Below are 20,158 nucleotides of genomic sequence, written 5' to 3' on the forward strand. Positions count from 1 at the left end.
GGGTGGGGTAGGGTAGGGCAGGGCAGGGCAGGCCGCATCTTGAGCCAAGAACGCCTGGTTTGCTCACCAAGAAAGAGCAGAAGAAGATGAAGGAGACAAAGTAAACGTAGGCCAGGTCTGTGCCACAGCGCTCGTTCTCGTTCTGCCCTGAAGGTGCGGTGGTGTCGGGTTCGCAGCCTTTCTCCCCGAGGCACGACAGCATTATCTCCTGCCAGGCCTCACCTGTGGCACTCCTGAGCCCCAGAGACGTTTTGGTTAGTAGTAGCAGTTCTGCATGTCTCCTCCTCTCCTTGGCCCTCCTTCGCAACTCACCCACCCCTTTCTCTTCTCTGCTGGTTTCCTCCCTCTAGTGCTTTCCAACCAGAGATGGAACATGCCAAGGAGGTCTCTCTTGGGTTTTGCCACCTCACCCACTGCTTCTCTGTCTTTTCAGGAGTGTCCGCTGGCATTGATAGAGATAGTGGTGGGACTGTCTAAGACCCCACATGAACCTGGTTTCCGCTCTTACGTGGAATTTGATCTGAAGGAAAGTGTGCTCACCTTCCCCACTCAGAGTCCTGGCACACATGTTCTAAGCTTGCAGCTTACAAATTACCTACTGAGTCAAAGACGTTGAGGAAACTTCCTCTTGTCATCGAAGCAGCTTTTCAGAGCTATTGCCCTTCCCCACCCCTGCCTCCACTCTATTGTATATCTTACTAGGAGCAGAGCCAGCAGAATAAAGAGACAAATAGGAGGAAAAGGCAGACTAACTCTATCTCCCTCGACAAGTGAGCTCCAGCTACAACAGTTATGCATTCAGATACCTGAAGAGTAACATGAGGGACCCAAAGAAACTCCGGAAGTTGTTGTGCCGGTTGATGTGACTCTCCTCATCTAATTTTATGTTTCCAAATACCTTGAAAAGAAAAACAAAAACCAAAGAGCATTACCGAGCTGCGTGATGTTCTGCACATGAATGTTAGATGCACCTGCCTCTACTCGGGTTGGCAAATCCATATGCATGGCCCTTCCCAATGGCCTAATCCTGACGCAGAGAACTCAAACCCAGACGGCCTGGTGGATCCCATGCTCCTGGGCAGCTGTGAAGAAGTAATTATGTTTTCCAGGGCAGCAAAGGGGACCCAGGACCATAGAAGGCAAGATCTTTTAGAAGTCACTCTGCCTGTAGGTAGTTCCTCCCACACCTAATTTGGTCTTTTTATTTCCATGGTACCTGTCACTGTGGTACTCAAGCAGTCTGTCAAAGACGTACCCCATCACAGAAGACAGGGAAGGAACTACCCCTCTCTTCCTGTCTCAGGTAGTAATGATGGGAGCATGTATATTTGCAGAAGATGTGATTTATGGCTTGGGCTGATCCCACTGTCCTGAAATTTGCAGGCAGTTTGGGTCAGAGAGGGGCACCACGATCTTCCTTGGATATGTTCCTATCCAGAGAGTCAAACTGAGAAAGTCTTGTGGACTCTAGTCCACAAGAACAAAGGCACACAAAACCAAGTTCCAGCCAAGAGGATGAAGAAAGTCAGCACAACCGGATACTTAGAAAAGGAGAAAGAAAATGAATTTGGGTAGATCTGACAATGGAATGAGTTTACTCATCTGCTATTGGTTGTTGAGCTCAGGATGGGGTCACCATGCAAATTCATGTGAAAAAAGAGGGAAAACTCAGAGATATTTATCCATAGAGCGTGAATAATGTTGAACTTTAAGACCCTAAGTCTCTTCAGATGAGAAGGGCACCCTTCCACATGCACTTCCTGCCCCCCAACCATGTTTCAGGTGTCAGCATCTAGTCTCACAAGTCAATGTTGGTACAACCAAAGGCCTACAGGTCACTTTTCCAGCCATTTGAGACAATTTCCAGCCTATACAATATGACATGCTTCAGTTTATCTAATATATGCTAAATAGAACACATTTTCCCCCCTGAACAGTTTTGAGAATGTGCAATTGAGGAACAATCTCTGCCCCCAGCTATTTTGCTCAAATAACTCCCACTGACACCTGCTTTGGGAATTTGTTCTCAACACTGTTTTTCAAAACCCAAATACTACTTGTCTCCCAGGGAGAATGGAAGTGGCAAGCGAGGCAGCACCGGGGAAGAAAGGAAGGAGGAAGATAAGAGGGTGGAGGGCCCACAAACAGAAATAGTAGCACTGACAGAGTCCCCACTACGTTTAGTTCTAGGCACCCCAGGAGGAAACCGTCACACGTCCTTGCTTATGTTCACATCACCGTCTCTCCTTTTCACCCTCTTGGTCCAGCTTCCACAATTTATCCCTCATTCACCATATCCACACAATTTACAGTGTTTTTCTTTTTTTCTACCTACGACAGTCCTGAAGCCATCATTAATTGTCTTCGTTATGATTTTCTCAAACACCTTACCATCAACTAGTTGGAGGGCATGCTGGGATTCTGCATGAGGCATGTATCTAACAGTCAAAGAAACTGCAGCTGTTTGGGATCTACTCTAGTTTTCAAGCCAAAAATGTATAAATGTATACTTATTGTGAAGGCAGTCTTTAATTTTTTTTTTTTTAGCTTTTCACTTAGCTCTTGTCCCAAACCAAATTTCTTACACCAAAAGGGCATGAAAGAAAAAGAAGGGACACCGAGACCCACCAGAAAACCTATTGGAAGTGCAAGCTTAAATCTATTTTCACTTGGAATCACAGAACTTTGGCACACAAAAGGATCTGTGAAGACATCTATCCAACTCCTCTACTGTATTGGTGGGGGTGTTAGGGCCCAGAGAGGCTCAGTGACTTGACCAAGTTTGCACAGCTGGTCAGTGGAGGAGCTGAGGCTGAAAGCCTCCTAATGATCTGTGGCCCCAGGACTCTTTCCCATACCCAGCAAGTTACTCCTTCCTTCCATCTTCAGATTCCTCTGCAAAGCTCTCTTCTTCCAAGATGCCTGTGAAAGTTCGGAATAATAGTTCTTCTCATAGATTCATCCTGTTCCTATTTATATCTTTCCAATCTTTCCAATATGTCTCCTGCCTTTATGTCTTTCTGTTTGGATGGATCCCTAGATACAAGCTAGGTGTCAGCAATGTGCTTGGTGCGGGGTCTCCATCATGGACCAGGAGGAAGATGGCCATCTAAAAGCAAATCACAGGGGGAAAGCCATTTGTGTCCCTGTGTAATAGAAATACTGCTCTTATTTTTTTTTTTTTTTGGAAAGAAGTCTAAGGGCAATAAAATATTAGACATTGCACTTATTGTAAAGATCACAATTTCATGACTGAACAACTCCCACGTCCCACTAAAGGGTCAAAGAAATACTTGTATTTGCTTGTTGGTGGGAGGAGAGAACATGCAGTACAGTAAGAATATGGGCTGTGCAGCAGACAAAGCTAAATTTAAATCTCAGCTCTCCCACTTACCGAGCCCTTGAGCATGTTATGTTACTTAACTATGCTAAGCATCAATGGAGTCAATGAAACCCACCCATAAACATTTTCACATCACTCCTGAATACATTAGTCATGTACCGTGTGTGTGCCTGCAGATAGGGAGGAAGGATAGGGGTAAGAACATACATTTAGGACAGTGTCTGACACAGCTAGGAATTCAAGTGATGGTAAACAGCCTTATCATCATTATCAGCAATATCAAGAACAGTTTAGTACTGGAGATGATGTTATTCTAGTTTATTTTGATTGATGATGAAAAGGAGGTAAGAGCTATTTTTAGGCATGGGCAAAAATTGATTAAGTTTCTATTTGGCTGTTCAAGAACATTTCAATTCTAGAATCAAATATTTGAGAGTTAGAAGAGCCTTAACAGACATCATTAAGCCAATCAGCAATTTCAGTAGGGATTCCGCTCACAACACAGCCCTGACACCATCATGACATCGCTACTGAAATATCCTCATTGAAGGAGGACTCACTACTTCTCAACCAAGTCCCACACTTTTTGACATTTGACATTCTGCTGTCTTTTTGGAGAACAAAAATCTCTCCAGGAATGGGGTTAGAAGATGAATAAAATTAAGAATTGCATGCAAGAGAGAGGAGAAAAACAAGAGACATTCCAGAGAAGCTCTGGAAAAGGGCTGCAGACGCAGCAAGCCTGGGAGATGTGCGCAGTGGCCCTGGATGGCAGATACTATTGAGAAGACAGCTGGCAGTCCAAAGGCGGCCAGACTGTCTGACTGTAGGAGACTGCTACTTGGCTGAATTTCCATGCTGGGGTGTAGTCTCCACATCTCCAGCTCAGAAAGTTCGCCTCCCTGAGACAGGCAGACAATCTAGTGTATCCAACCGGAGAGGTTCATCGGATGAGTTGCTGGCTGTTTACAGGAGTCCACCTGTCACAAATGCCAGTCGCTTTAGAAAGATCTTATGGCCTGTTCTGCTTGGTGGGCCTCTGGCTACCTGCATAAATGTCCAGGGTGGGAACCTGATGCACTTCTCAACTCTGAAACTGGAAAGGATGTGGCAACCCAAGAGAACTGTCCAGGAAGCTGCCTGGCCCTTTGAGAGGAATCAGCAGGAAGACGGCCCTTGGGTATCCCTGGGATTAGGCAAGCTACTAGGAACTCTAGGAGTTGTTCCCAGTGGTAGGTCTTAGGGCATAAATCTCAGCCATTCAAGACTTAACTCAGATACATTTTGTGTTGCTGTATACAAGAGAACAACCCTCTGACTTTCCTTCAGGTCTAGCTCAAATATGGGAGATCCTGAGACATGGACCATCACGAGCCTCACCCTCAGTCTTGTGTGCTCAGGCTGGTAAGCCAGTGACACTCTGGGCAACAACTGTCCCCCACCAGGCCCCTGATACACAAGCTCACCTGCATCCCAATGATGGCATAGATGAAGAAAAGCATGGCAATCAAAAGGCAGACGTAGGGGAGGGCCTGGAAGGAAAGCGGAAACAGGACCATGAATTCAGAGGCAGACGGTCCCAGGCTCCACAACCCACAGTCACCAGCAGTACTGGAACTCTTGCTCTGAGGCTAATTTAAATTGGGAAGGGGGGGCAGGAACTCTCTATTCCCTGGGGCTGTGCTGTTTCAGGGTGCCATAATTTGCAGATGTTCATGTCCTCTGACAGACAGGTAAGCTGTTGTCCACAGAGAGGCTTGTCATTTACCTTCCCTCAAGAATATTCACTCACCCAGAAGTGTGGCCTAGATCTCCAAGGAGAGCTGAGGAAACATCCTAGGCTTGGGATGCACCCCACTTTGCATTGCAGAATATTAATAATATGGGCAATTGTGATGCAAATTACATAGTAAGCACCTATATTTGGCTCCCAAATCCCTGTATTACCCCTTCCCACTCCCTCACTCAATGCCAAGCCCATGATGGAAAATCTGAGGGCAAAGTAAACTGGCTGAGAATCTCAGTTGTTCATCAGTTCATAGAAGGCACCTTCATCTTCTGATGAAACATCTCTTTCCAATGTTTAAACTTCCTGACACTTCATTATGTGTCATGCAAAATTCTAAAGAGCCTTCGAAGTGTTAGCTGTGGCAAAACCCTGCCATGAATCCATGTGGCACAAAATTCCATATTGTACAAGCTAACTGCCATTCTGGGATAACATGTCAATTACAGGGGCAATGGGGCAAGTGAGAGAGATGGAAGGTAGGGAACTGGCCTCTGGCTGGGGGAGGATGCAGGGCAATTTGGTTTTAGGGCCAGGAGGGGCTCTATAATTCTGGGGTGATCTCAGTGCTGACATGGAAGCCTCTCTCCTTTACCATCCAGTAAGCTCCTGGAAGACAGTGCAACTATGAGTCCCCACTCTATCTTGACTGTGTGCAGCGCGCATCCCGGGAGATCAATTGAAGGCTTTCAGACTGCAAGGGCAGGGCTTATCAACGGAGCCAACTAAATGAAGAGCCTTGGGAGACTTTTACAACTTGAAAAAAGGATAAAATTAAAATGCAACTGAAAGTTGCCAGGAGAATCCCCTCCCCAATAAAGTGCTGACTCCCAAGGTCTGTGAAGAGAAATGGCTGTGTTTCAAGGGGAAATGTGAAGACTCCATCTACTGATAGAAGAGGGAGGGGAGATTGGTTTCTTACCGCTCAAGGTCCTGCTACCTCCTCCCACCTTCTGCTTACTTCCTGCCCTTACTCCACCTTCCACACTCCAATGTCTCCAGTCCCTAGCTCATCTCTCCCTACCCCCCATTTCTAGAAAAAGATCAAAGATACATTCTGATCACCTCTGTTATCATGCTATAAATTCTAACTCACAACAAGGAAAAACAGGGAAGAATGAAGTAGGGGTCAGTGGTGGAGAACTGGGGGCTATGATCATGGCTGGTGGGGAGTGGGGGGTGGCTTGGGTAGGCCATGGCGGTGCCAGTTATAGTGTGTGGCTCCCTGCTGTGTATTTGCAGAAGCAGCCTTTGTGAAGCCCACTTTAAGAAAACAATTTCTATATTATGTCCTGGGACTGTTCCAAAAAGGAAACACCCATCCATCATGGTGTCACCTGGAGGCAGATTCACCTTGTCTTCCCTGTTCTATATTCACTGCAATAAGCCAACCACTTGGCCATCAATTTTTGACATGCTTTTCTTTGCCCTCAACAGTATGCAGTTTTACAGAAAACTGGTGAGCATGATAACATGACAGGCTGACACATATTTCTTGGGAGACTGACTGTAACTTGTTTAGAAGGTCTCTAGCAAAAAGGTTTTAGGAGTATCTTGTGTATCAGATTCTAAATCCAAATTCACCTGAGACTCGGTAAATTCTTACTAAGGTTTTAGATCTTTCCTCTGTCATGTAGCTTTGGCAAAATTCTTTTCATTGAAGTAAGGCCTCTGTGGGAGTGATGACACCAAACAATTACTCTGGATACGATAAAAATGTCAAGGTTGTTTGTAGGAGCCTGAACACCCTTACAACTGGTCTCACATATCAAACCCACAGGACCTCAATGGAGAATAAGTCAGGAATGATGGTGTGGGGTGAACACTTTTCCAAATGCTGAAAAACCATTGAATTCACTGGCTGACCCTCTCTAGTTCAATTAAAATACATAAATAATTAAAACAAAGGAGTCAATTTGGTAAATTCATGATTTCTCATCTTTGAATCAATGTCATCAAATTTATTTTTAAAACACATTCATCAAAAGCCTTTTTAATAAAAGGAAAAATAGTAGGCATTTGAACAGCACTTGGACCCCCAAAACTTTAAAAACAAACCATGATATCTGCAAAAGCCTGAAGACATTGAAATGTGTTTGGAAAACTTCTTTTGCAGGAAGTCTCTGCCATTGGAGTTGATCTCAGGTAGCCTTTAAACTTCTATTTCTTACACATACACCTCTGTATGGCCCCATGAGACTATTCAAAGAAGCTCACCACATTAGCCCTGCCCAAACATCCTATTAGATTGTAGGACACAGAGGTGACCATGAGCATGCCATACATTCAGTGGTTCAGGAAACACACACTGACGAAGACAAGGATAGGACTGTATGAATCATCCTGCAATCAAACACAACTCAAGGAGTCCTTTGAAAAACTGTTCATGTGAAATCAAGCCATCGACAAGTCCCTAAAAATGCAGGAGCTGCATGACTCTAGGTGTCTGGCTCTAGACATGGATGGGATTGCTTGGGGCTTTCTGGAATATCTGGAGAGGGAGTAGACCTCATTGACCAAGCCCTGGCCTCAGTGAACAGAGAAGATAAGGGAATTACAAAGTGGAGGTGTTTTTCCAGAATGAGATTCTATCCAGTTAGACACAAGCAGACTGCTGCCTGGTGGAGCTGCACTGTAACTGAGAACTGCTGTCTTTATTGAATGCGTCTGACACTCATTTCTGGAGGTCAAGGCACTGTGTAATGACATGGTGTGGCCTGGCGGTGCTCTATCAGATAAGACAGACGGGAGAAGCTGGTGCCACTTACCTTAAAGGACTGCACAAAGGTCCAAAGTAAAATTCGGATGGTGTAGCCCTGCCGTAGAAGCTTGATGAGGCGGGCAGCTCGGAAAAGCTTCAGAAAGCTCATATTGAAGCCACTGGTATTCACCAGCTGGTGGACCAAAAGGAAGCTCATAATTAGTGCCATTACGGTCATTTAGAACACACTAAGCACTAGTATTTGCATATTCATTCCTCATTCAGATCACAAAATTGGACATGGATTCCGTCTTGTGTTTTCAACTCCATCTCCAACTGATGGGGCAGGGAAGACCATCTCTCCAAGCCTCCCCAGGCCCGCCCTCTATTCCCAGGTAGAAGGTTCAGGTAGTACCCCAGAAGAGTGCCCTGCATGTATCAGATAAAACCAGCCTCTCTAGTCGTCCAAGGGGCCCTAGTGGTCCTAACTGCACTTAGATGCCAACGAGGTGACCGAATAATCCCTCTAGCACACATGACGGCCATGCCCACATTTAATGAGAGTTACAATGAGCTTGCCAAGTCTTCGTTAGGATAAACAATTTTGGGAAAACAATTTAGGTCTGGAGGGTAACAATACTATGCCTCTTTTGTCTCTCCCAAAGAATCTAGAAGAGCACCGTGCACAGTAGCCCTCTTCCGGCACGTCTGTTGCACTGACGCTATTAGGTGGCTGCTGTTGAGTCATGCAAATGAAACAAAACCTTCCGCAAGACCCAGGATGTTTGCAGCTTGGGAGGGAGGAAATGAACTCCCAACACTTAGAGGGCTACAGATTTGGTTTGATGAGTTAAAAATGGACTGTACGGGGGTGACTGGGTGGCTCAGTCGGTTGAGTGACTGCCTTTGGCTCAGGTCATGATATCAGGGTCCTGGGATTGAGCCCCACATCCGGCACCCTGCTCAGAAGGGAGTCTGCTTCTCTCTCTGCCTCCACCCCTCCCCCTGTTCATGCTCTCTCTCTCTCTAATAAACAAATAAATAAATCTTTAAAAAAATGGACTACATGCATAGAGGATTTTTTTATGCTACTCCAGGGCCAAGCTTCAAGACAAGGATGTATGAGCCACTCACCTTGCTGTCCGTCAGAATGATTTCTGTGATACTGCCAATCACGGTGATGAAGTCAAAGATATTCCAGGTGTCTCGAAAATAGTTCTGCCGTGTGAATTCAGTCACAGGAACACCAGAAAAAGGAGGAAAAGAAAAAGAAATGGAGAAAAGACATCTTTCATTATATAAGCTTGTCACTTGGAATTAAAATTCATCAATTCACATACAAGTTATTCTAACTTTGGCTTTAGTTTCCTATTTCTAACCGGAAATGCTATTTCTTTACTGATTTGGGAGTTTCTCATTTGGGAAGCAGTCCTCTCACTACTTGAAGACCTTGTTTTTGAAGCTGTCACTAAAAATCTACATAAAAAAATATGTAAGAAAGATCTGTGGCCAAGAATATTACAAAGTCCAAAAGGGAAAGATCATCTTTGTCACCTACAAGACAATAAAATTATTTACAACATTACTCTAAGGTTTTCTACAACTTTTAAATTGTCTATATTATATCATGTGACCTTATAAATATACAGTTCTGACTTTCAACTATTAAAATTCACAGAGATGTCTTAAGTCATTAAAGGCCAAAAGATATGCCAAAAATCTTCTCCTAACTCCACAGGGCAAAAGGACAAATAGACTTAACCCTTTCCCTCTTTCTTGGCTCGTTACACCTTTTGAGTAATAAAATGAGTGGCTTGAAGAAGAAGATGGAGGAGAAAAAAAGGACCTGGAAAATGCACCAACCACATAACAAACACTCTGCCTAACAGAGAAAGTAGGTAGTCTCTGCTCCCATCTCCAGTGCTCAGGTGAACACAGACCTTGGACTATATTCCTTAAAAGAAACAGGACACTTAACAGTGTCCAAGTCACTGGCTTGTTCTTGGGCAGCACCTCCCATAAAAGACTCTCAGAGCACTGCTGAAGTCAACCCCCCCCCACTCTCACAATGAGCATTAGTGAATTTTATAGTGTGTGCCAGATAAGAGCTAGGACATTGGTGTTCTTTCACATTCTTTCAATTCATTTCTCCCACGGACCTTATGGTCATGATCAATACCCTATGTTCATAAAATAGTGGCAGGGTTGGCAACAAAAGTGGGCAGACACACGCAACAGTGAGAGGAAAAGAGTGTGGTGAGAGCAAAGCTTTGTTCATTCATTCATTTATGAGAGTGAGCGTGGTGGGGGGAGGTAGGGGCAGAGGGAGATGGAGAGAGAGAATCTCAAGCAGACTACCTGCTGAGCGGGGAGCCCCACACGGGGCTCGATCCCACGACCCTGAGATCATGACCTGAGCTAAAATCAAGAGTCACTTAACCAACTGAGCCGCCCAGGCCCCCCCTCACAAAGTTATCTTTAATAAGCACCTACTCAGGACTAGAGCCTTAGATGCCTTGGGTACACTGCCTAACTGGGTACACACAACAAAGTATCTAAGGCTATAAAGCAGTTACCGTGATCCTCATTTAGAATAATAAAACTAAGGCTTAGAGAGACTTGTCTGAATCAAAAGCCACCAGCACCTGCTGGGCATGCAGAGAAACAGGGAGTGGAACCAAGTCGAGTCTCTGAGTTCCTCAGTTCTCAGGGCTCTCCTATTCCCAACCTGGGCCAAGTTTCTTAATTCTTGGATAGGCCCCTATATAGTAGAGAGAACACGACTCTAGGTCTCAGAGGAGAGGAGCTCTGGATTCTAGTTGAAGGGGCTTTACGATACAATATGGTTTAGAACAGCACACTGTAGTGTGGACTAGTAGGTGACTGTGGACAGACCATGGGATTTCAAGTCAGATTAGACCAGGATCTGAATGCTGGCTCTGCCTTTTAGGAACCTTGGGCAAAGTATTGAATCTTCTTGAGCTCTAGCCATTCCATAAGAGAACCTGGTAACGCCTCTCTAAATAGAGCTGTTATGAAGCTAAAATGAGTAATATATAGCTTGGTATTTAATATGGCAACCAATGTTCATTCCTTTCTCCCTCTTTTTCCTTCTTCCTTTTTTATTCCCATCCCACTTTCCATTTCTACTGCCTTTTATTGTGTCATCTTTAAAAAGCTATACAATTTTTCTCAACCTCAAGTTCCTCATTTAAATCAACAACACCGACAACGGTAATGACGGCAGCTGCCGTGTGTATGTCAGAGTCGTGGAGAAGGTCTAACAAAATAGCGTACATTAGGGTATTCTGAAAACCTAGAGTTCTGTATCAACGTAAAGACTTAGTTGGGAGCAGTGGTATCTGTTATTGTGTGTAAATGCCTCTAGACCTTGAATGAAAATATGGAGGTGAGGGTGGGAAGGAGGCAGGCTTTGGGGCAGAGTCTAGTTAAGCTTGTAAGGATGTATTCAGCGTTCACCATAATTGGCGCACAGTGGGGGACTTAAGTCACAGACAATGTCAATAGCATACGCAAGTAATCAAGATGCATAGAAAAACTTCCCCTGTTGTGGCACCAGCTTGTCCCTCACTCTGCTCACCCTGCTCAGGGCTAGACTGTATTGTAAAGGCATCTTCGTTGGTGGTAGTTTCTTTTTACTTTTTTATTTCCCCAAGTCTCAAAATACTCAAAAGGGAGTCATGCAAACAACAATACAGCCACCTGCAATGGGTTCTCTTCAACTTTCCTCCCCAAAACATCAAATTAATGACTTTTCAAAGAACCATTAGAAGACCAAAAGCAACTCCCACAATCAACACTCACAATTATCAAGCCCAGCCAAGAGTCCCTGCTAAAGCTGCTACCAGACAAACCCCTATTCGGATAATAAGCAAAGTTTCTTTTCTTGCAGGGAAAGCCACATACACACATAATTTGAAATGGTAGCTCACACACTAAATAAGTGTGAAACAGCTGTCAAGTGGGTTTATCCGCTGATCTCACTGTAAACGCTGAAACAAGGAGGGGGGTGGCAGAGAGAACTATTTTGTTTATAGGACATTGAAGCGAAGGGCTAGGTTTGCTTAACACTGTTGAGAGGAGATGCATGAATGTAATTGTAATTAATAGTTGAAGAGAAGTTAAAGACTCATATAAGAAAAACTCATCCCAACCCTCCTCAAACCTAATTCCAGTATACCTACCTACCAATTTACCTTTCTCTGCCTTTCTCTCTCCCTCTCTCACACATATACACACACTTTAATGGTCATAAGCCTTTGTAAGCTTAAGTAATAAACATTTATTTTTGTTAGCAGAAATTGTGCTTCATGGGAGGAGGACAATTAGGTAAAGTCTAGTATTTGCTATGTGTGAGGGTAAGAGGGACAGACATTTTCCCATTTGAATTATAAAATCTTATACCTTTTACCAGTAAATAAACATTCAAGGCTTATTAGTCCAATCTTTGTTTTGCTCCTTATTGACAAATAAATTGCAGTTTTAATAAGAATTTTGTTACCCCTCGACCACTGACAGAGCCTGACAGGACCAGAGCTGACGGCTGGATGAGTATGAAGCTGGGGATCTGGTTTGCTTTGCCCTTTCTCCTATTACCCTCACGCATCCTCTTGTCTCCTTGGCAGTTTGTTGAGCAGTTGAAACAGACCCACAATTAGGTCAGGAGTGTGAACCACTGCTGGAAGAGTGGTAACCACTTCCCTTCCAACAAAGGCTGGGAACGCATCCAGAAGGAAGGGAAGGCAAGTGTGACGCTGGGATAAATGCCGTGACATACCAAGAAGCCAAATGCGATGATCTTCAGGACACACTCCAGGGAGAACACCATGGTGAAGGCGATATTCAGGTACTTCAGGGCCAGTTCGTAGGTACAGGGAGCAGAATAGTACTGCCAAGAAGAGAAAAGAGGAGAAAAAGAATCAAACCCTTAAGGTGGGGGGGGGGGTAGTCCGTGTCATTGAGGCTGGCCATCTCTCATCCCTGCCCTTGGCGGACAGGCTGGCGTGTGGTGTAGGAGGCGCGAAGGACGTGCCAGAGTGGAGGACCCATACCCATGTAGCAGAACAAGACGACACAGAGGAAAACACAGACCACACCCTACTGCGGCTACTTATTACCAAAACCAGCCAGTCTTCCTAGAGATGAGGGTGGGTGGGGCACAAACCTTTTTGAGAATGAATTACCATTTATTATTAAATAAGATCACACCTCTTCCAACTCCTTTAGAACCCCACGATCATCTAGACCTCCCAACATTGCCACTTTTGTCTGAATCTGACTGCCATCAGCACCTGGGGCCCTGGGTGCTACTGGCCTGCTACTCTATGTCTCACCGCACTTTGCCCAAAAGACCCCAAGGCTGGGCTGCTGATGGAACAAGATCAAAAAGAGATTACACAGTGGAGAAGAGGGGAAGGAGGCAAGAGTCTGCCCGGCATCTCAGGCCCTGTGAGGGACCGGGCCCCAAGGCCCTGTCTGTGGAGTGCCTCCCAGCCACCACCCCCTCACCTTCATCATCAGCACAACGGTGTTCAAGGCGATCATGGCCATGATGGTATACTCGAAGGACGGGGACACCACAAAGTGCCAGACCCGGTACTGGAACGTGTGCCTGTTCTGCGGCATGTAGCGGGTGAGAGGTTTGGCGCTGATGGCGAAGTCGATGCACGCTCTCTGAAGGAAAGTCACAGCTATTAGCCCAAGATCAAGTTCCCTCAACCTCGCCCATCGGCAGGCTCTTTGTTAGGTGGCTAGAAGAACAGGACGGTATAGGAAAACCAGGGTAGGGCTGGACAGGCAAAAGGAAAAAGGGCGACAGGGATCATGGGGACAAAACTATAGGCACATGGTCTCTTTAAATGAGTACAAAGAACTGGGCTATCACAGGGGATGTGGACTTAATGGTGATTAGTAATGTCCTTTACACAGCCTGCAGCTGGCATGCATGGGCAGGAAGCCTTACCTGACGCCCTTGGTCAGAAGTAAAAATCTATCTCCCTGTGCATTCCCATAGCACTGTATTTGCATTTCTCTCATAGTCTCAGTTTCTGGTTCCATTCCATTACAAAAATAATGAACCCTACAATGTGCCAGAACTATGCCTGGTACTAGAAAAGCCGCAATAAGCAAGCCATATCCCTTATCCTTACAGCAAATATATGCCACGGAGGGACACAGCAAGGTAAGCAATGTCTTAATGTTGTAATTTTGGTACACATCTTTTACTACCACTTCTAGACTATTCACTGCATAAAGGTAGGGACTACATCTTAACCCTTCCAGCTCTCTGTGCCTCATGCCTAGGTCTTAAAAGAGCAGATGTTCGAAAAATGTTTATTTAATGACTAAACAAGTGATTTTTCCCATCTTCTGTCATTTTCAATAAAGTTAAGAAAATTCAGTCTTCCTTCCTACCACTGTGGTTCCAAGCGTCCTTTCTGGGGCCCCTGCAATCCCATGCTCAAGACCACTTGTTTTTACCTCATTCTTCTCCAGGCTGCACTCCTCCATCATCTTGTCCCCTTGCTCCTGGAAGGTGATGATGATGAGAGCCACAAAGATATTGACAAAGAAGAAAGGGAAGACCACAAAGTAGACCACGTAAAAGATGGACATCTCCATGCGGTTGCTGCGGCTTGGTCCTCGGTCTTCCTCTGTCACATCGACAGAGTGCTGTAACACTCTGTAGGCACAGAATGAGGGGGGATGGATGGTGGATGGCAATCTTGGCAGTGGCTCTGACTTAAGGCTTCTTTAGGAGATGTGCCACCTAGTATATTTTCTTATGTGGCTTCCCTGACTTTGAAGATCCACCATAATTTTTAGGGTCCATAACCAAGCTGGTAAAGATCCAGTGATCCCCCATCCACTGCCCTTTCTAAGCCCTGTCCAATCATGCATCCAACTGCTAAGAAACAGAGTGACATTATTTTATATCTTAGTTTGTCATATTCAATACCAAGAGATTCCTGGATGTCTATTTGTCATTTTACAAACCATAGTATGCTGCCACCAGAAAGTAGGGTCTTAATAATTGCCAAGTTTCTGAAAAATCAGCCATCAGCAGCCTAAGAAATTGCATTCTAGGGGCACCCAGGTGGCTCAGTCAGTTAAGCGCCAGATTCTTCATTTCGGCTCAGGTCATAATCTCAGGATTGAGATTGATACCCTCATTGGGCTCCGTGTTGGGTGTGGATCCTGCTTAAGAATTTCTCTCTCTCGACTATGGACTCTGGGAAACAAACTGAGGATTTTAGAGGGGTGTGGGGTGGGGGATGGGCTATCCCAGTGATGGGTATTAAGAAGGGCACATATTGCATGAACACTGGGTGTTATACGCAAACAATGAATCATGGAACACTACATCAGAAACTAATGATGTACTGTATGGTGACTAACATAACATAATAAAAATAAATAAATAAATAAATAAATAAAAGATTCTCTCTCTCTCTCTCTGCCTCTGCCCCTCCCTCCCCACTCACACTCTCTCTGTAAAAAGAAAAAAGAAATTGCATTCTGTTGTCTTCTTCATAAGAGGTATGATCACAGAAAGTGTCTCTGAGTTCTTCCAGCTCATTCTTTTTTTTTTTTTTAAGTAGGCTCCATACCTACCAAGGAGCCCAATGTGGGGCTTGAACTCATGACTCCAAGCTCAAGAAATGAGCTGAGATTAAGAGACACTTAACAAACTGAACCCCCAGGTGCCTCTCTTCCAGCTCATTCTTAACCCTCAATCCTCAGGTGAAGGGCCAACTTGGAGGATAAATGTGTCTAAAACAGTCCCCAGAGACTGAAACAATAAAAGTTTCAGATATTTCTGACTTTGTTATCTCCTTCTTGATTTTTGACTTAAGGCTTTTTATTCCTCTTCTCTTCTGCCTGTCTCACCCACTCATAACCACTTACTTTCCCTGGTAGAGTAACAAAGGGTCAGCCTTGTTCATCTTGAGTAAGCTTCTCAAGGCAATCACATGGTCTTATCCCAGCTCATAGACAAGCATGCCAACTTAAATCCATCACTCACTGAGGCCATCCTTCCCCTGTGGAGACGGTGAAGAGGGTCAGCAGGGCCCAGATAATGTTGTCGTAGTGGAATTCATGGCGCTTCCATTCCCGGCCTTTCACCTCCATCTTGTTTTTTTCATGATCTACATAGTTGCCTCTAAAACCAGAGTACAGATGAAATAGGGCCTCTTCACTATAGCTCATGGGAGAGGAAGGGAATTCTACAAACTTCAATAATGTGGCTGAGTAATAACTGGTTTACGAATGCGAGGAAGAAAGCAGTGTCTTATCAAAGGCAGTCTATGATTGTGGAGTAAAAGTTGTATTTGGTGCCTAGGAGACATGGAAGATTAAATCCTAATCCTTTTACTAGTCACGTGTAACCTTGAGCAACTGAAACTTTCTGAGCCTCGGCTTCCACATCTAGAATATGTAAATGAAACCTATCTCAAAAGGTCATCATAAGGATTTAAAATGAAAAACTGGGTATAAAATGCCATGTACTGTTTCTGACACAAAAGAGGTACTCGATAAAAGTTAAACAATTTCCTATTTTTAGGAAAACTAAAAGAAGAAATGAGAAATAGGTAAGAGAGAAAGAGAAGACCTATCCATGGAGGGCTGAGCAGGCATCACTGGAATGTGAGTCAGCAGAAGGGGAGCAGCACGTGCTGGTTGCACTTACATGCACTCCTTCTCTGTGTCTTTGGAACTGTCTGTGCAATAAAAGAATTTTCCCTTGAAGAGCTGAACCGCAATGACAGCAAAGATGAACATGAAGAGCTTGTAGACAATGAGGATGTTGAAGACATTCTTCAAGGAGGTCACCACACAGTCGAAAACAGCCTGCAAAGAGAAGTCAAGAGCCCTGTGAGTCCCTGGAATGGCCTGTGCATTTGCCTAGAGCTGAGTTAGGGCCACATCACCACCAGCCAGTCCCACTGAGAAGGTGCCCCCAGGAGATATCACCTTACTAAGAAGTGACACTCATGGGATTCAGAGCTGGCTTCCAAGTTGGTCATGACTGCAAGGACCTACCACCTGGGAGGGCATGTGTACTCTGAATCTGAAAGCAAACCCAAAGTGGTAGAAACCAAATGGCAGCAGGCAATGGAGGGAGTCTTTTGTGGGCTCCCATCAGGTGTGCTCCAGTTAGTGGGAGGCACAGAAATCTATTGTAGAAAGGTATCTCTGAGAGCATTTAGCCCTTTTTGGCCATTAAATGGCTCGTCCCTTATCTGACATTTATTTGGTGACATTCTTAGATTCGGTTTATATGCTGAATATGTAATGTTTTCTCTTTACCTTTCTAAATGGATCAGAGAGTGCAGTAAATTATCACTTATTATTTAATGAGATTTGGAATAAATTCTTACATTTGCTCCAAATATGTTCAGCACTTCCCGTAAATGTTCTTAGCTGCAAGCTGGCTGTACTGGGGATGAAGATTCAACAGGTGGTATGGGTGGGGATGAGGAGCTGCCTTCTCATAGGGCAGGGGAGCCGGGGACGGCAGAAGCAGAGAGTTGCTCTCCGGTTACAGGCCACGGATGTCCCTCTGCATAATGCTGAGGGGTTACACAGGAACTCAACACATATAAAGCCATTTTTAGGTTATTTTCTAGGTTTTTAGGTTTAGCTCACTGGAGAGTCTCGCCCCATAGTGGCACTGCATTTGTGCCCTTGCCACATTTGTGCAGCTGCTTCTTCGCCGCGCTGGGTGAATATCGCTGGTTTAATTAGTTCAGCACTGCAGGGAATGTGAGCGGCACGCAGCCTTATAGAATCATCAGAGCCACCTACACTTCCCTCAGGTTATGGAGCTGCAGAGACCGCGAGAAGCCAGCACTTCCGAATTCAGTGGAATTAACCAAGGGTGGGGTCGCATTCTCCAGCCTGTTAACTAATCTCATCATGCTGTCTATGGTCTCCTTAGGACCCCAACACAGCTCAGAAGAGAGGAGACCCCTGGAGCCTGGGCTGCAGCTGACAGCAGTGGTTAGGGAAATTTTGCTGGGGTGGGGCAGAAAGGGGATTTATGGGCACAGACAAGGCCTGGCACTATGATGGGTCTATTACCAGGTAGAGGGTTGTGAGGGACCTGGAGACCAGGCTCAGGCCCGGTGCTCTGGCTCATGTGGCTGGCTATGTGGCCTGGGTAGCAGTGAGCGGACCTCAGGGCTGTGAACCCGGTGTCCTGGTCCCTCCCTCATGGTGGCTGGCTCTCACTCAGGAATTCTAGAGGAAAAATGCCGCCCCATCCCCGGGAAGCTTCAGTCTCCCTTAATAGTAATTTGTATGTGGGGGTGGGGGAGGGTTCGACATGTTAGCAAACTGGACTTGGATGGTAAAGCACACCTTGAAGGCAGGAAGGAGCCCCAGGAGGGTGGAACAGGGAGGGCATGGGCCAGAACCAAAGAGAAGAACCAAGGTAATAGCTATGAAAGTGCAGGTCCTGGCAACAGGAAGAACTCAATTCATGTTAGCTCGTTTCCCCATTCTCTGCTTCTGCCAAAAATGACTGTGTTCTTGGGCAAGCTACTGACCAATCTATGCCTTAAAACTATGAAGGGTCAAGGCTAGAAAATGCTTTCTTTCTCTATACTTACGAGGGAAGAAAGCACCCCAGGTGAGTCGGCATGATCTAGTGTGCAGCCCACAACACAGAGGATTCCTGCCACTTCCATTTGGGTGTTTTGAATGCACCTTAATGACACAGGGTTCTTTCCGGATGACATGCCACAAGCAGAGTACACGTAAAATACCACCTGTGGCTGGACTCCAGAGGCCAGAGCCCCCTTATAGATTTCTTGGCCCGTTGGCTATTTTTCTTTGAAACAAAGACCTTTAACTCAGGCATTTGAAACAACCCCAGTCTCTGTGTGAGCACAAAGAATATCCCTAGAAATGATCCTCCAAAAGCAGGCTGGCCATGGCTGAAGACAAGATGGAAGAAGGGGCCTCGAGAAACATTACCTTGAGCTTAGGCAAGCGCTTGATGGTCTTCAGTGGCCTCAGAACTCGGAGGACCCGCAGAGATTTGATGGTCTTGATGTCTCGCCCCTTGTTTGTTCTGCAGGGGAGAGGCCCCCAGGGGTCAGAGGACAGGGGGAGAAATGAAAGTAGCATTCACACGACTGCATTAACTACAGGGTAAAAGGGGAGATGCTTAGGCAAGAGACCAGAAGTGGGGTCAGAGTAGACTCCCTTCAAAATATGCTCTGGGAAAAATTTCAATTCACTCCCCAGTGTGCACACACTCCTAGGCATGTACACCCATGTGCCCGCACCCAGAGGCATCCACGCACGTATGGTAATGAACACTTCCTCTCCCCAATGGCCAGAGTAATGTGGCTCATCAGCACACTAGCAGAATGAAAATGGAAGATCAAGTGACCAGGGAATGTGACTGGCAGTCCCCTCTGGCTCCCCACTGTGCCTGCTCTCCTGCTTCTTCAGTAGCGGGCTCTCAAATGGTATTTGTTGAATGGACTAGGAACCCCTGGTCGAAAGCAAGTCTCATCAGAGGATTTAACCTAGTCCTTTCCTTGGCTCTGGGCTGGTCACCCCTGCAGAGTTCATTAGTTTAGGGGAGAGCAAGGTGAGGAAGGGCAGTGGGGACATGACACTTCTGCTGTGTTGGCTGCCGCTTCCAGAGAAAAGCATGTCACGCGGGCTTCTTGCCAGGACCTTGGCTCACACCCCAATTATCTGTGCGTCGCTGGCTCTTTTGCAGTCCCTTCCCATCTGAGGCACTCTACCCCTAGCACAGGCTGGGGAGAGCCATGGAGTTGGAGAAGGCCCAAACTATAGTCCCTGCCCACCTTTATCTTTGCCCTTCAGCTCATGAGGGTCCCTATGCAGCCACTTGGAAATGTTTGCTCCTAATAGATAAATACGTTTTTCTTTTTATTTTCAGGAATGAAATGAATCAATCAACCTGCATTTCTCTCTCCACCCGGCTTACCCCCTGAGATCTTTGCATTCAATTCAAACAATTGAAATTTGTAAAAGACATGCAGAGATAGTAGGAAACGACTTGGAAGAGTGAGCCCAGGCTCTGGTTCTTTCCTCATGTTGGTTCAGGGTACCATTATACCAACAGCACGAGGAAATAGGGTCCAGACCATCAGATGAGAACTACAAGGGCTTCTGCCCACTGTTTACCCTGTCCCTCCTGCCACACCCCCCCACCCTCTGACAGGGAGATAAAAGATCATCTGTGCTTCCACACAAGGTGAGGTAGGAAGACATTTAATATCATTCAAGGAATGCTGGCTTTGCCCAGAATGTGAATTTA

At 45.5% G+C, this 20,158-nt stretch overlaps 1 protein-coding gene across 3 annotated transcripts in view; it reads right to left on the reverse strand.

Moving 5' to 3' along the window:
• The window catches only part of CACNA1E (calcium voltage-gated channel subunit alpha1 E), a 493,265-nt gene that overhangs the window by 33,807 nt on the left and 439,300 nt on the right, over window positions 1–20,158 (reverse strand). For all 3 annotated transcript variants that reach the window (XM_034666841.1, XM_034666842.1, XM_011225195.3), the window contains 11 exons: window positions 18,835–18,931; window positions 16,544–16,704; window positions 15,878–16,015; window positions 14,332–14,533; window positions 13,360–13,524; window positions 12,629–12,739; window positions 8,965–9,048; window positions 7,898–8,023; window positions 4,810–4,875; window positions 807–898; window positions 68–233 (listed from right to left, as the gene is read on the reverse strand). In XM_034666841.1, the coding sequence (XP_034522732.1) occupies window positions 68–233; window positions 807–898; window positions 4,810–4,875; window positions 7,898–8,023; window positions 8,965–9,048; window positions 12,629–12,739; window positions 13,360–13,524; window positions 14,332–14,533; window positions 15,878–16,015; window positions 16,544–16,704; window positions 18,835–18,931 (1,408 nt within the window). The remainder of the gene's footprint in view (window positions 1–67; window positions 234–806; window positions 899–4,809; window positions 4,876–7,897; window positions 8,024–8,964; window positions 9,049–12,628; window positions 12,740–13,359; window positions 13,525–14,331; window positions 14,534–15,877; window positions 16,016–16,543; window positions 16,705–18,834; window positions 18,932–20,158) is intronic.

The sequence above is a fragment of the Ailuropoda melanoleuca genome, chromosome 8, assembly GCF_002007445.2.
Source record: "Ailuropoda melanoleuca isolate Jingjing chromosome 8, ASM200744v2, whole genome shotgun sequence".
Lineage (NCBI taxonomy): Eukaryota > Metazoa > Chordata > Mammalia > Carnivora > Ursidae > Ailuropoda > Ailuropoda melanoleuca.